We start from the raw sequence: 16,084 nt of genomic DNA on the forward strand, positions 1-16,084 counted from the left end.
AGGATGCTTCAAAGAGTATTTTCCCAAAGTATGAACGAAATCCACTGGGACCTATTTTCCATAAGGTTTGTGCGGGGTCCTTTGGCCTTTCTTTCTTCTGAACCATTGATTGGATTTCGATGATTTTTGTCCACATGACAGGTATATGTCTAAAGAATTATTGTACAAATGATTTCTGAGAAATGTTTATAAGGGATGTAAACATAAAGTAATGTTTTTTTAACTTGCTTTGCAACACCCGGGAACCCAAATGGAGGATCTGTAATGGTTTGGGGAAGAATATCACTTAAAGCGCAAACGGAACTTGTTGCTTTACGAAAAGGTTCCCTAACAGTGAAATGTAACGAGGTTGTTATACAAATCATGTAATAGCCACTCTGCAGACCTGAACTAAATCCCATAGAGAACTCCGGAGGCGACAACCTCACTTGAAGATATAGAATTTATGGTGAGAAAAGTTTGGGAGACCAAATTGATGCTTGATTTTAAATATGTCTAGTCGATGTGAAGAAGTAATTAGCCATAGAGGCGAAAATGTGATTTTGTGAGAGAAAGTGTTCTTGAGAGAGGGAACTTGTTAAAAAAATCCTGTAGGATCAATCAACAAGGTAATGATTCCACAAAAAAAGGATAACAGAAACGCTGGGCAAAAATTAAATAGTTCGGCTAAACAAGCTGAGGTATACTAAACTCGTGATGTTTGAAGTCTACTAAACCCCATGAAAAAAATCAGTACATGTGTAAATTTTATCATATTCTCACAGCAATAAAATATAAATATAAACTAGAATGACAGAAAGCGATGAGAAATCTTTAAATATATGAAACTATTTAATAAGATGACAGCATTAACATTTAAACAGAAAACTACTATGCAAATACTATTAGTAGAAAAGACTAGTCTGTCATGAATTTTACGAAAAAAATGTATAAACGATCAAAATTGTCAAATTTAGGAATATTTTAATAAATCATAATACCGGGTGTCCACTTATATTTTCCCCCATTTTAACTGCATATAACTTCTAAACGGCTCAAGATAGAAATATGCGGTTTTCGCTGAAATGTTTTATCAGTAAGAGTTTTGTTTGAATGGACTGAATTTTTCATATCGCTTTCAATTACGAATAAAAAATGGCGGATTGTTGAAAAAAACGCTGTTGACTTTTTTTAAATAAAACACCCAGTATATTTTTTTCTAAATTGAAAGAACGGTCATTCACCTATCCAGCGATAAAAAGTTTTTTAAAATCGATTATAAAATGACTGTGTAATTAATTTTTAAAATGAGAGGTGCAACGTGGAAATCACGTACTAACTAAATAACATGATTAAAAAAACTAAGCAAATTGATATTATGTTATGTGATAATTTTAAAAAACTTTATATCGATGGATAGGTGAATGACCGTCCTTTCAATTTACAAAAAAATATACTGGGCGTTTCATTAAAAAAAAGTCAACAACATTTTTTTCAAAAATCCGCCATTCTTGATTTAAAAGCGATATAAAAAATTCAAACCATTCAAACCAAACTTTTACTAAAATAAAACATTTCAGCTAAAACCGCATATTTGTTTCTTAAGCCGTTTAGAAGTTATAGGCAGTTAAAATGGGGGAAAATATAAGTGGACACCCGGTATATTAGTTATATATAGTTATAATTTAATTTTCAACGCACAGTGTGACCTTATAATCGCATATCTACTAAATGATAAAATATGGTTTTGAATATATTAGAATATTAAATAGCATAAATAAAAGAAGTCTATATGTTATAGTCAAAGCCCGAATTTCAGGCACTCCTAGGTTTGACTAGGCAATCCTCAGGTCTGACTGACGGTCTTAGTCAAAGCCCGAAATAAATAACAGTTTCGGCCTTTGACTAGTCAAACCTAGGAGAGACCAAGTGGGTCAGGCAAAGCCCGAAATTTAATTTTATGAAATCGGGGTTTGACTAGGCAAACACCGATCTAGCTTAAAATATCGTAATTTATTAGATAAGGTTTAATAAGACGTCATTTTTTTATTTTAATGTTTATTATTTTTATATTGTAGTAATTAGAATAAAAAAATTAGTCTTTATTCTCAGATGTTGAGACATTATGGCATTTAGATTTGCACAATACGTTAGACCTTTTTACACTTACATAATTTGAAGAGCACTTCTTATTTCAGTAGCATTTTTTAAATCCTTGTAATCCAAATTTAGAATCTTTTTTTCTAATTTCTCTTAGAGACAGCTTAACGTCAGAAACATCTTCGAATTATTCTCTTTGCATTCTCTTATTTGATTTCTTGAAAAAAGTGTGTTTATTGTTCCGTATTTCGTACAAACTCTATATAAACCGTCAATTATTGTTTTATCTTGTATGATACATTTCGAGCATCTCCTTTGGCTGTATCAAAGCTAGGGATAGGAATTGTTGCAGTTTTTCCGATCGAAATTGGAGAAATTTTTTTTTCACTTAATTGTTCCATAGCGTTAGCCTGGGCATAAAGACCTTCAATCGCCTTTCCTTTATTTATTTTAATCTTTTCTGTGTGTGCACAATGCATGCATGTAACTTTTCTTTCAAAACCTTCATAGTATGCACCAAGTGTGCTGTCAGCGTATACAACATGTATCACCAGACTACAAATTATGCACGTACGTGCGTCAGAGCTCTCTTTTTGGCAAATACAAGAAACCACATCTGAAGAAGTAATCTGAATTGTTTGACCATTTTCTTCCTCTCCTAGTGACGACGGTCCAGGGGCTTTGTTAGTATTATGGTGATCCTTAGTTTCTTCTCCGATTGCAATATCTTCTTTCACAGTTGACGATAAAACAATTGACGGTTTATGTAGAGTTGGTACGAAATAAGGAAAAGTAAACACACTTTTTCAAGAAATCAAAAATAAGATAACGCAAAGAGAATTGACTTAATTTCGAAGATGTTCCAGACGTTAAGCTGTCTCTAAGAGAAATTAGTACAAAAGATTCTAAATTTGGAGGACAAGGCTTTATAAAATGCTACTGCAATAAGAAATGCTCTTCAAAATTATGTAAGTGTAAAAGGTCTAACGTTATGTGCAAATCTAAATGTCATAATGCCTCAACATGTGAGAATAAACATTTTTTTTTTATTTTAATTACGACAATATAGAAATAATAAACACTAAAATTAAAAAATGACGTTTTATTAAACCTAATATAACAAATTACAACATTTTAATAGCTGATCGGGGTTTGACTAGTCAAACCCCGATTTCATAAAATTAAATTTCGACCTTTGCCTGACCCACTTAGTCTCTCCTAGGTTTGACTAGTCAAAGGTCGAAACTGTTATTTATTTCGGGCTTTGACTAAGACCGTCACTCAGACCTGAGGATTGCCTAGTCAAACCTAGGAGTGCCTGAAATTCGGGCTTTGACTATAACATATACAAATTTTACAGGAGACTAAAAGCAATGAAATGCAACAGGGTCAGCAGCTCAAGATTTATAAAAGATGAGACAGGACAATAATTGCTTAAAGATGATTGGAATACAGGACTATTTTAAATTGTTATATTAAGTAAATAAATATATTATTGTGTTTTCAATTTTATCAATCAAAGGCAAAATAAAAATTAAATTAAATTTTTTTTAAATAACGCGGGCACATAAATTTGATATACCCTGTATATTGATCTGTAAATATTTATTAGAATTTAGTTTGGATGTAAGTGGATTTATTTTTTATGAGCTTTCCGATGAACCATTAAAGACTTTTGTGAATAATTAAAGTGAAAAGAACGATGTATTTAGGTTTAAAATGGAAAAAGATTGTTTATTACGGGAACTATAGAATCCACAGGTAGAGGTAATTATCATTTTCTAGAAAAATGGTTTAAAAGAAAGTTTGGAATTTTAATATCTTTGTTTCACCCCAAGTAAATGTTGTAGAGTTTCCCCGAAAGTAATTAGGATGGTCGGAATAATTTTGAAAATGACTGTTTGTCGAATAGAAAAGAGAAATGTTTCTGAGTCTTGGCAATTTGGAAGGGGAAAAGTGGTTTGAATGATTGAGGGAGTTTGAAAAAGAAGTCATTATGTTATTGGCATCGCTGAGGAGCAGTTCGACGTTTTCGTGGATAGATAGTTAGCAAGTACCAGTGGTTGTTTGATAGTGGAGAATAGTGCTGAAAAGTGGAACGAGAGACAGATCAAATTGAGACGAAATACCTCTTTGATCTGTATTATTGTGAGAAGGAGAGCAGAGAATTTTTGGAGTTTTGTTTGAATCGAGTACTGGTCAAAAGAGGCCTGGCTTGTTGGAGAATTGGTGCTGGTATGCTGATAGTTTTGAAGCTGGAGAACGGAGAGGGCTTTGATGAGTAGCTTTTAACATAGTCAACGAGGGAGAGCTGTTTTGGGTCACGAGAAGACATCAGAGAGAGTGAAGCAAAAGGTCAGTCAACTTATGTGAAAGATATTTTTATGTTCGGAAACTAAAATTTTGAGTAAAAAGCGTAGGAATTAAAATTCCAATATTTCAGAAAGTAAATAGGGAGTATAGCTAATCTTGCGAATACATAATTTGGTTTTGTTTATTTTGTTGTACCAAAGTCATCGGGAACAAACCGATAAATTGTTTTTTTTTAACTAGAATAAATTTAAATGGTAGAAATTTCATTCGGACATCTGTGTCCACAGGTTTTAGATATGATAGATTTTTAGAGTATCGATTTTGATAAATAAAAGACAATTCTGTATGTTTATTTTATATTATTTTGCTTTATTTCTTTTCCCTATTTTATCCCGATTAGGATCAACTAAGAGATACTGAACCCCAGTGCCGGTTTAACCTAACTTCGGGCCCTGGGCGCTGAATATTTAGGGGCCCTCCTTACTTGCTATTCGTTGTCAGATTTTTTTACAAGAAAACACATTCATGTATTTATACCCGTAAAATCCATACACAATTTTTAGCAAACAAGAAGAATAGCAAACGTAAAAATATTCCAAAAAATACATTTAAAAATGTATAAAAAAAACAGAAAGTTGCACAAAACAACACATGACAAACAAAAAAAATATATTCTAAAAAATACATATGACAAAAATTAGATCACTCTTTTGCTTGATTAGGCATTTTAGCAATCTGTCAGATGACACTATCACAATTCAGTTGCTCCAGGTCTTCATTTACTATAATACAATAGTGATATGCGTCTATGATTTTCTTGACCCAAATTTGGCGTTAAATATATTTTTATTCTTTTTAAAGCCGAAAAAGACCGCTCTTCTGATGCATTAGAAGCTGGTATCGTGAAATAAACTTGCAGTAAAGGTAAAATATTGGGAAATGTTACCTTTAGGTACAATATTTACATCCTGGATGATACCAAATTTTATAAATGTTTATTTAACTTCTGGCATAATGTTATAGAATGGGTAATTTCATTATGCAAGTTATCTTTGGTTTCATCATCATGTTTTTTTATGTTTCACATATACAGTATTAATTGACGTCTTGACTGCTTCTTTATCTAGCGTAGAAAATCATCTAACAGCTGATGTAACATCTTTGTAGTCTTCGCAAAAAAAATATTTTTGGTTTCTAGTTCAATTTCGCTTGACATATTTCTTACGTCTCCAACAAATCTCAAAATAGATGCCATTATTTCTACTCCAATTGACGCGTTTAAGTCCACAGTTTCTTCACGTTCACGTATTGCTTTTGCATTAAGTCGTTCTAAAGTTTTTGTTAAAATCAGTGTCAATAGAGCTGTCTCAAAGATTTTATTCTGCATTGTCTTGGCTTCATTTTTAATTGCTAATTTTTCGTCTCTGTTATTGCGTAACTGGAAAATATAGGTTTGATGGATCCCTAGTTTTTAAGCATTTACAGCGTCAAAAGTTTCTACAAGTTTTGATTTCATTACTTCAAAAAATTAATTGCAAATTTGGTGAGAAAGATAGCTAACTGAACCATTTCATTTATTTTCATTCCGTTATAAATGCTCAGCTAAGAAGTAGTCAAATTTAGCCCAGTATACAAGACAACTGTAATTTCCTTTATGACGACTCGTAATCCTCATTGCATCAATGGAAAGCTAGTCCTTAAAAAGCAAGTCATTTAGTAGTGACAAGAACTCTTCTTAGGACGTTTATCCAATAGTTAGCTTCGTATTTTACTTGCTCTTCCAAGACAGCGTCTATAACTCCAATCAATCATGATATTGTTATTAATGTAACCATAGAGTTCAGATGAAATTTACTTTCTTCGTGAGATTTGAGCAAAATATTCAAATGTTTCCAGTGGGTCCATCCAAACTCAGTTAAACTATTTTTTCAATTGAAAATAATTTGCACGGGTAACAATAAACAGCTTTAACACTTGCGCCGTATATTAGCTAATCTCTCTTTTCTTTGCCTCCATTGGGGTTTTCTCTGTAAAATTTGCTTTTGTTTAATCTTCTATAATAAGCTTTTTCTCCATCTTCAAACATGTTTTTATAACGTTCTAAGAAATCACTTTTTGGTTTAAAAGTTTCGACCATTTCGAAAGACCATTTCGAAATCGCAGGTATTTCGTCGTTTTTTTTTCTATTTTGGAAAATACGTAGATTATTTAGCGGACTTTACTTTTTTATTAGTAAAAGGAACGGGTCTGTACGGGCCCCTCCGGGGCCCGGGCCCCTGGGCGCCCGCCCCAAGCGCCCAGTGCATAAACCGGCACTGCTGAACCCACGAGAGAAGATAAGTATAACGTAAGATAATTTAGACATTTTCTTGATATTATAAAAAGGCACCCTGAGATTTTTTATTCATTTTTTATGTATGATTTGCGACAATTAAATAATTAATCAAATAAATAATAATTAATATAAAATTAATAAGAAGCAGATCATAACAATATATTTTAAGTATGTAAGTTATTAAGAAATTCTCCATTTATTTTTATTCCTATTGTCAACCAATGAAATTTCTTAGAAGCATTTTCTAGCACAGTATTAAAAAGTTTAGGTGACATTGAGTCTTCTTGTCTAACACCCTGTTATGTGAATACTATTAGTATTTGATTTGACAGTGGTTGTTGCCTGTAGGTATATTATATTGTATAATAATTTGGTATACCTATAATCTAGCCCGCATTCTTTAAGCGCCTGTAGTATTATTTAGCTCAGCTCAACTATGTCAAAGGCTTTATGAAAATCGATAAATATTAGTACACTAGTTTATTGTATTTCTTTCAACACCTTCTCTATTATAGAAGATTTGCTATTCTAATAGAGATCCTATTATCCAAATTTTAAACATAATATATTTTAAACAAATGAATGCATGAATAAATAATTAAATATAATGGCAGATTCGTACTATTTATTTTGGCGAATTTGCATTTATATTTTTTTTGTTGTCATAATTTGTATTTATAAATATGAACTTACCTCGTAGAACATAAAGAAGAAGGTATTGAGTCCGCCGAAGAATCCGACGAAAATAGACACCACAAACATGAAGCCGGAGAGGGCAAATATAGCAGCCAATAGAGCCATCAGCTTGACGTGGCTCCAAAACGGTGTTCTGGGGGAAAACGACAACTGCAAAATAAGACAAGGTGTAAGAATATACCCACTCTACTTATATTTAATTTTATACATGCACATATTAAACACGGTAACTGATATACAATCAGGTGTAAAATATTCGGTCCATCATAATATGTCTGCCATTTATTGTGAAATTTAATTCTTATACATAACTGCCTACGATTAGACCTGTGATATGTCATACACTTGAGTCCACGAGTCTTTACCCGTGCGTCATTAACCTTCCGATGACCAACCTTTTTTGTTACACGGATGACCAACGTGGGTCAAAAATGACCCCAAGTCAAAAATGACAATTGACAAAAAAAATTAAGTTGTTTTAAGAAATAAAATAATGTATTCGTAATTTTAATGTTAGTATTGTATCAATAAATGACAAAGAAACATTGTTTTCTCATATTATTTTCATTACAACTGAACAAAAACAGGAACCATCATCATTCTGAACATAAAACTAAAGAAATTTTAAAATATACACTAATTTACGTCGCCACAAGTTTAAGAAACATTTTTTTCCAATATCGGAATGTTTCTTACAAACCATTTCACATAATAGACGGTATTTACTTAATATAAAATTGGAACATGGAAGGCCTAGGGACTTTGACCCCAAATTCAGAAAATATTTTTTATTTTCGTAAAATATAGGGAATTTTTTTTATTACAAAATATGAGGGTATCTAGAATAATATTAAAGTCAAATAAAAAATAATGAGTATAAAATTAAAAATAGTTAATACCTGGCGAGATAAAACATATATACATACTTTTTATCTAGCATCATTCTCTTGAAACGCATGAAACTAATGACAAACCAGCTACCGCCCGTTATTAAGTAAAAACACATGTTATTTTTATGATCGATCTAGACTCAGTACATTGAAAAGAGATAGGTACAAAAAAGACGATTGGGGATGTGTTCACATATTTTAAGTACAATTTCTGACGTTTTGGTTTGTTTACTTTTGTGGCTGTCAGTTTTGTTGAATTTTTTGCTGTTATTTTGTCGAATTTTTTGCATTTTAAAGTTTTTCATAATATACAAACAGTTGTTTTCACAACTAATTTTATATTGGAGTTTGAAATTTCATGCTAAAATGTTATTTTAGCAAAGGTAGATAAATAACCTAGTAAAAGTATACTATAGATATCTATTACAATTATATACAGTGAAATTAGGGGTAATCACAGTGTTTAGGCAATACGTAAAGTATCCTTAACAATAGTAACCTATACTTATTGTACGGTTATAGAGTATATTCCCATAGGTAAGCTGGTTAAGAGTAGATAACGATTTTTCATATGTAATTTAAAGTATTATCTGCATAAATGGCACAAAGAATATTTGCTACGAGAGGTATATGGTTCAAAATGCATACAGTATCACGACTAATAAGTTATGTTCACATACATGTAGAGTACTTACAGTTTTATTCCTTGATGACGTGTCACATCAGAGCTCTGATTGAATTCCATAATCCATTTGGTTCATTTGTAAGGCACTCACTAATACGCTAAATAAATCATCGTCGATAATACTGAGCAGATTGAATTATCTGAGCGGTATAAAACGATAGCAAAAAAAGCCGGTAAAATGCGGCCTTTTTACGAATAGCGGGAGCGTCGATAGATTAGAGATGATTCTCGTTAGGAAGCTTTTGACGATCTGCCCCGGCGAGGGGTTCAAATGCGAGTCTCAACAATAACCTGGAGTTTCCAGAAAGGTTACATAAATACTACTTGAATTTTAAGTAATCAGTAGTACAGGGGCGTAACTAATTATTTTAGTGAGCCGTGTATAATATATTTATTGTACATATTGCCGGGGGCGACAGGCGAGAGAGATGGCCTATATCACCTCGAAGAGAGGGGATTGGCAAAGATGTGCACAACGATAAGAAATGTTTGAAGAAATTAGAGTTTATATACACAAGGGGTAACAACGATAAAATGGAGGAAAACGATAAGTTTTCCCCCTAGGGATAGATTTTAATCTTCCAGGGGAATCACAGCGATTTTCGTAATACCACGAAGAAAATCACCGTGAGTAGTGTGAATCTTGACAGTACGAACTAGACCATCCTTACCAGGCAATACATCTATTACCCTGGCAGTTGGCCATAAGAGTGGAGGAGTACCATCCTCCTTCAACAGAACCAAATCCCCGATCTTGACAGGGTCAGTAGGGTCGGTCCATTTATTTCTTTGCTGCAGGAGGCAAAGATAGTCTTTTTTCCACAATTTCCAAAATTGCTGTTGAATTTTACTAATACGCTGAAAAAGATTCAACCTATTTTCAGGTATCTCTGAAACACTTGGTTCAGGGGGCGCGGTTAAACTTCTTTGAACTAAGAAGTGAGCTGGAGATAGGAAAGCGAAGTCATTGGCGTCAGACGACATCCTAGTGATGGGTCTCGAATTTAGAATAGCCTCGATTTGGCATAATACTGTGTTAAACACTTCAAAGGTGAAGTGGGAATTTCCTATAATTCGATAGAGGTGATACTTCACACTCTTTATTCCTACCTCATGGAGGCCGAATTGATGGGGGTTGCGGGGAACACCCATCTTGAAAGTTATGGAGTTTTGAGTACAGAATTCCTTAATCTGTTCCGAATTATTTTGATTTAAGAAAAAATCATAGAATTCGCGCATTTCATTTTTTGCCCCATGGAAATTTGTGGCATTGTCGCTCCAAATAATACTGGGCGTGGATCTTCTGGCAATAAACCTTTTCAGAGTAAGAATATAGGCTTCTGCGCTTAATCCTGTGACGAGTTCGATATGAACACATTTAGTGCTCATGCAAATGAAATAGGCTACGTATGCTTTGTAAAGCGGTGCCTTCCTCAAATGTGAGGACTTAATTAAGAAGAACCCCCCATAGTCCACTGAGACGACTTGGAAGGGTCTAGTGGGGAGTACACGATCGGGATGCATATCTGCCATCTGTTGAACAGAATTGGGTGTCATGAATCGGAAACAGTTTACACACTTACGAATTAAGCGTTTAATCTGTCTTAATCCGTCAATTGGCCAGTACTTCATTTTGACATACGAAAGTACTGTTTGCGCGCCTGAATGTAATAACTTATGATGAGCTTGAGTCAAGATTAGTTCTACAACTCGACATTTAGAAGGAAGTAGAATGGGGTGTTTTTGATTATACGATATGGGGGCGTGTCGGAGACGTCCTCCCACACGAATCAGCCCATCATTATGTTGTAGGAAGGGGTTGAGTTTACGAATGGCTTTATTGGTCACGAGTTTAGCATTTTTCAATTCAAGAATCTCTTTTTTAAAGTAGATACTTTGGATATACCTGATGATCGCGTGATCAGCGATCTCCATTTCGGGTGGCGTCAATATATCCGTATCTCGTGGAGAGTTATTTATTTTCTTTTTAATATTACTGATGAATCTAAAAAGATAAGCGACAATTCTTTGAATTTTACGAAAAGAAGAAGATTTAGCGAATAGATTTTCAAAGGTGTCGTTGAGTTCGTGATTTGTTGCTATGTTTGAGACAACTAACTTCCTTAATTCAGGAAGATCATCCTGAAAATGAGGAATTTGATGAAGAGAAAAATCGATGGGATTGTCTCTAATAAAGCTAGGTCCGCATAACCAGTCTTCGGTGGTCTGGGGATTATCAAAGACATTTATCCCTCTGGAAGCGGGGTCAGCGATGTTTTCGTGACTTCTGACGAAATGGAAATCACAAGGAAAAGTTTCCAACAAGGAATTGACCTTTTGAATTCTGTTTTGTACAAAAATGTTCCAAATGTGTTTTTTAGAAAGTATCCAAGACAAGGCAATTGTAGAGTCAGCAAAGAGATGAGATGAAGATATACTCAAATTTTTCTTGAAGATGTGAAAAAGTCTATGAGCCAGAGTGACTCCCAACACTATTCCACAAAGTTCCAATTTGGGGATGGTGAGTTTATTTTTTAGCGGAGAAATTTTGTTTTTAGAAGCGATAAGCCGCGACGATACAGAAAAGTCTGAGTATGTCGCTTTGAGATACACACAAGTGCTGTATATTTTTTCCGATGCGTCGGTGAAAATAATTAATTGAACATCAACAACTTTCTTTTGTAAAAGTAAGCATCGAGGTACCTTGACCTCTTCTATAGTTTTGAATGTCGATAAGAGGTTTTGCCAATTTTTCATAATGATGGGTGAGTCAATGGGTTGATCCCAGTCCAATTTCTGGGACCATATTTCCTGTATCAAGAGCTTAGCGTTCACAAGGACAGGGGATAACCATCCTAGCGGGTCATACAAAGTAGCAATGTAGGAGAGAATAGTACGTTTAGTAACAACATTAGCCAATTTGAAGATAGGAGTTTTAAACGAAAAGTGGTCGCGTTCTGAATCCCAGAATATGCCTAAGACTTTATCAGATCCCGTGAAGTTAAGACTGACTTCAGAGACGGGATTTAAATTGTGTTGAGACAGAAATTCTGAAGAACTGCAGTTCCACTTGTGGAGGAGGAAACCATGGGTTTCTAGCAAAGAAGTTAATTGTTCGAAAAGACAACTTAATTCATGAAGACTGTCAGCACCGCTGATCAGGTCATCCATATAGATAGATTCTTGCAGAACACTAGTAGCAAGTTCGTGGGTATGTTTGTTGTTGTCAGCGATGTGCTTGATAACTCTTTGAGCGATAAATGGGCTACTTGGGAGCCCGAAGGGTAATCTTTGAAATTGATAGCACCGTAAAGGCTGCTGAATATTGTCCCTAAAGAGAAAATTTAACAGAAATGTTTCAGTGGGACAAATGGCGATTTGTAGGAACATAGCCTTGATGTCGCCTACTAGTGCGAATTTAAACTGACGAAACTTAGCGAGAATGTCAAAAAGTTCATGTTGGACGACATAACCTTTGTCTATGACGTCACTGAGGGAGATTCCCGTAGACGATTTATTGTTTGGATCGAAAACTATACGAGTGGAAGTAGTAGAGTTGGATTTGAAAACGGGAAAGTGAGGGAGAAAGTAATTAGGTTTACCTGAGTCATTTAGCATTTTTAACGGCACTTGAATTATTTGTCCGTTATTGAGATATTCCGATATAATGTCCTGATATTTTTCCAATAAATCAGGGTTGAGTTGAAAACGTTTCTCGAGACTGAGAAAACGTCTTTTTGCCGAGAGAAACGAATTTCCCATGTCTATATCTTCGATAGGGAGTTTGAGATTGAGTGTGGACTCATATCGTCCATTGGGGAGAACATTAACATGTTTTACAAAATTAATTTCAGCGGGGTGATCATTAATGAGATCGGTGTTCTGAGGAGCGGCTTCTTCCAGCTCCCAGAATTTTTGTAAATGATCGGATAGTTCCTCGTTGGACACTACCGGCTCATTTACGGCGGAAGGAGTGTTATGAGAACAACAAGTAACGAGAGAGTTTGAATAAAATTCCAAAGCCTTTTTAGTATTTTTCGACTTAAGAGCAAAGTCTGGAACTGACCCTGATATCGTGTACCCGAGTAGAGTGCGTTGAAGAACGGGAAGACCTTTTCCCAAACGAATTATTTCAGGTTGAATGATATCGTTATACAGGTCTGCACCGAGCAGGATACCAATTGGGGATGTTACATGGAACATCGGATCACCTAATGGTATCTCTGAGGGTATGTTTAGTTTGCTCGCCGAAATAGAAATTTGAGGAAGCGGATTTGTTATCTTTGGGAGTACAGAGCACGAGATGTCAAAAGGAACGTCGTTAGCGACAGCGAAAATTGTTGTATCTACAATAGATTGAGACGAGGATGAGGTGGAGTTAATTCCATTGATCCGTAATTTTCCATCTCTAGTGGTGAGTGACAGTTCCTTTACGAGGTCAGCACTAATAAATGAAACCTGTGAGGCCGAGTCTAAAAGTGCCTTTGCGAAGACCCTCTTGCCGCTAGGAGCGACAAGATAGACCTGGAGTGTGCTTAATAACACCAAATGATTATCAAGCGAGGCTGCAGATAGAGCCATTGAATGTGGAGTCGAATTTTGAAGATTAACTTCCGTTTCAGGAGCTCTAACATGTGAGGGCCCCTGTTGTGAATTACCCTGTGTATGGGAGTTATTTGAGATAGCGGTTTTATTATGATTATTTGAGTTGTGTTGGCCAACAGCCGCGGAAGGGTTACTATGACCCGTTTTGTCGAAATGGAGCAACGTGTGATGACGAGATTTACAAACTATGCAAGAGAATTTGGATTTACACTGATCGAGCATGTGAGACCCAAGACAATTAATACAAAATTTATTTTGTTTGACAAAACTAAAACGTTCTTTAGAATTCAACTGCTTGAACTGAGGACAAGAGTAGATCGAGTGAGAGTCGTTGCAATAGGAACATTTCTTAGGACCTAAGCGAGGCGAAAGGTTACTGGTAGAAGTGTCTGAGGCTAGGTGTAAAGAGTGTCTGGAAGTAGTAGTCGATTTTGGTTTTGATTGAGATTGAATATTCTCAAGATGAACAACGCGTGTCTCGATTTCCCCTAGAAAATGGACAAAATCAGGGGTAGCTTGGCTACCACCGGATTGGAACTCAAGAGCCCTAATGGTAGGTGCGTCGAGTTTCTGAGTAGCGATATGTATGAGAAGTAAATGCAAGAGATCTGAAGGGGGCCTATTCAAGTTCAATAGGGCCTTGAAATTATTTGACATGACCGTATGAAAATTTCTTAATTGTGAGTGATTTGCGTTTCCAGAAATAGGAGGCGCATCAAGAATTTGAGAGATGAGAGTTTTGATAAGCGATTTAGAGTTGGCGTACCTTTGTGTCAGGTTATCCCGGGCTATTTTGTAATTGTCACCTGTGAGTGGGATATGCTCGAGAAGCGTCAAAGGCTCGGAAGTTAGAAAACTTTTGAGGTAAATGAGTTTTTCCAGATCACTTAATGTAGTATCAGATCCTATTATTGTATCAAAGGTCTCAATGAATGAATTGTATTCAGTAACTAAGCCACTAAATGGTTTTAACTGAATACGAGGGAGGTTTACTGTTCGTTGCCTAGCCATAGACTGTGAGGTTAGAGAAGAATTAGGGTCAAATTGGAGGGAGGGGGTAGCAGTCACATTAGAACTTTCAATGACCTCTAACCTTTCTTCCAATAGAGAAATTGTATCCAAATATTTATCAAAAACCACAGAGGAATCAGTAGAGGGGGTAGGTTCCTCGGGGATCGTCTCCAGCACATTTTGAGCATCGCGGAAAAGTCCGTAAGAATGTTTGAGTTGTGAAATTATTTCACGAATTTTATATTTGTTTAGAGAATTAAGAGTTGTGGGAACCGAATCAGCCAACTTGGTTATATCAAGTTTTGCGGTGAGCCTCTGTCGGTTATATTTTGATCGGTCAGCCATGTTGCGAGAATGTGAGATTAGATAGATTATTTGCAAATGTCTAAACCTATAAATCGATGCGAAAATGAGAGAATATGTACAATATATTATATATTACACGTTTAATAGTGTGAGATTGGCTTAATAGTATCACCCTGTATGAGCGCAGATTAGTATATGAAATGCAAAACTATAAAATTTCAAAATATATGCAATTTTCCAAAATGGGTATTTTTCAGCAAGTGTGAGACACCCTTAACAAGTATTTAAATTAATTAAATTGAAGGAAAAAACAATTATTTATTTTCTATAGTTTTCTAGAAGTGTAAAATGAGCTTAAGCGAAGCTAAATGTAGCAAAAACTTACAATTTATGCAAGAAAACAAAATTATTTTTAATAATTTTTGTAACCTGTGAACCAGGCTTAATCGGATTCAAAATTATAAATTTAATTTAAATCAAAAGGTTGAACAAACAATGTTAAAATTATAACACCCGTACTATCAGCCAAGAAATGAGTACACTTTTTGTATACTATAAACAGAAAAATATATTTACGAAAATAAAATAATGTAATATATGCAAATATTTTTTCATACAAACAAAACGACTCCTTTATTTGAACAAAGCAAGTAGTTTCTGAAATTGCACGTGTAGACCGGGCTTAACAACCTACCAGCTATTGTAGAGACGTGCTGGGTTAAATACTGAGAATTTGAGTGCAGAAAGAGAGGAATATTTTATTTTTGTGCCGGGGCGGCGTGGCTTGGAAATTTCCAAATGCAACAGAAAGACACTATAAATGAAAAACCGTTATTCTCAGAATAGAGATTATCAAAATATGCAAATACGAAGGACCTTGAGGATTTAATTAATAAATAATTAATATGATACGGCTCGATGGAACAGAAATGTTTAGGCAATACGTAAAGTATCCTTAACAATAGTAACCTATACTTATTGTACGGTTATAGAGTATATTCCCATAGGTAAGCTGGTTAAGAGTAGATAACGATTTTTCATATGTAATTTAAAGTATTATCTGCATAAATGGCACAAAGAATATTTGCTACGAGAGGTATATGGTTCAAAATGCATACAGTATCACGACTAATAAGTTATGTTCACATACATGTAGAGTACTTA

General features: G+C 34.7%; 1 protein-coding gene across 1 annotated transcript in view; it reads right to left on the bottom strand.

Annotated features, from left to right (window-relative positions):
- The window catches only part of LOC114331575 (E3 ubiquitin-protein ligase AMFR), a 141,930-nt gene that overhangs the window by 41,065 nt on the left and 84,781 nt on the right, over positions 1 to 16,084 (bottom strand). The window contains exon 3 of the mRNA XM_028281180.2: positions 7,421 to 7,573. Within this exon, the coding sequence (XP_028136981.1) occupies positions 7,421 to 7,573 (153 nt within the window). The remainder of the gene's footprint in view (positions 1 to 7,420; positions 7,574 to 16,084) is intronic.

Source organism: Diabrotica virgifera, chromosome 6 (assembly GCF_917563875.1).
Source record: "Diabrotica virgifera virgifera chromosome 6, PGI_DIABVI_V3a".
NCBI classification, from domain to species: domain Eukaryota; kingdom Metazoa; phylum Arthropoda; class Insecta; order Coleoptera; family Chrysomelidae; genus Diabrotica; species Diabrotica virgifera.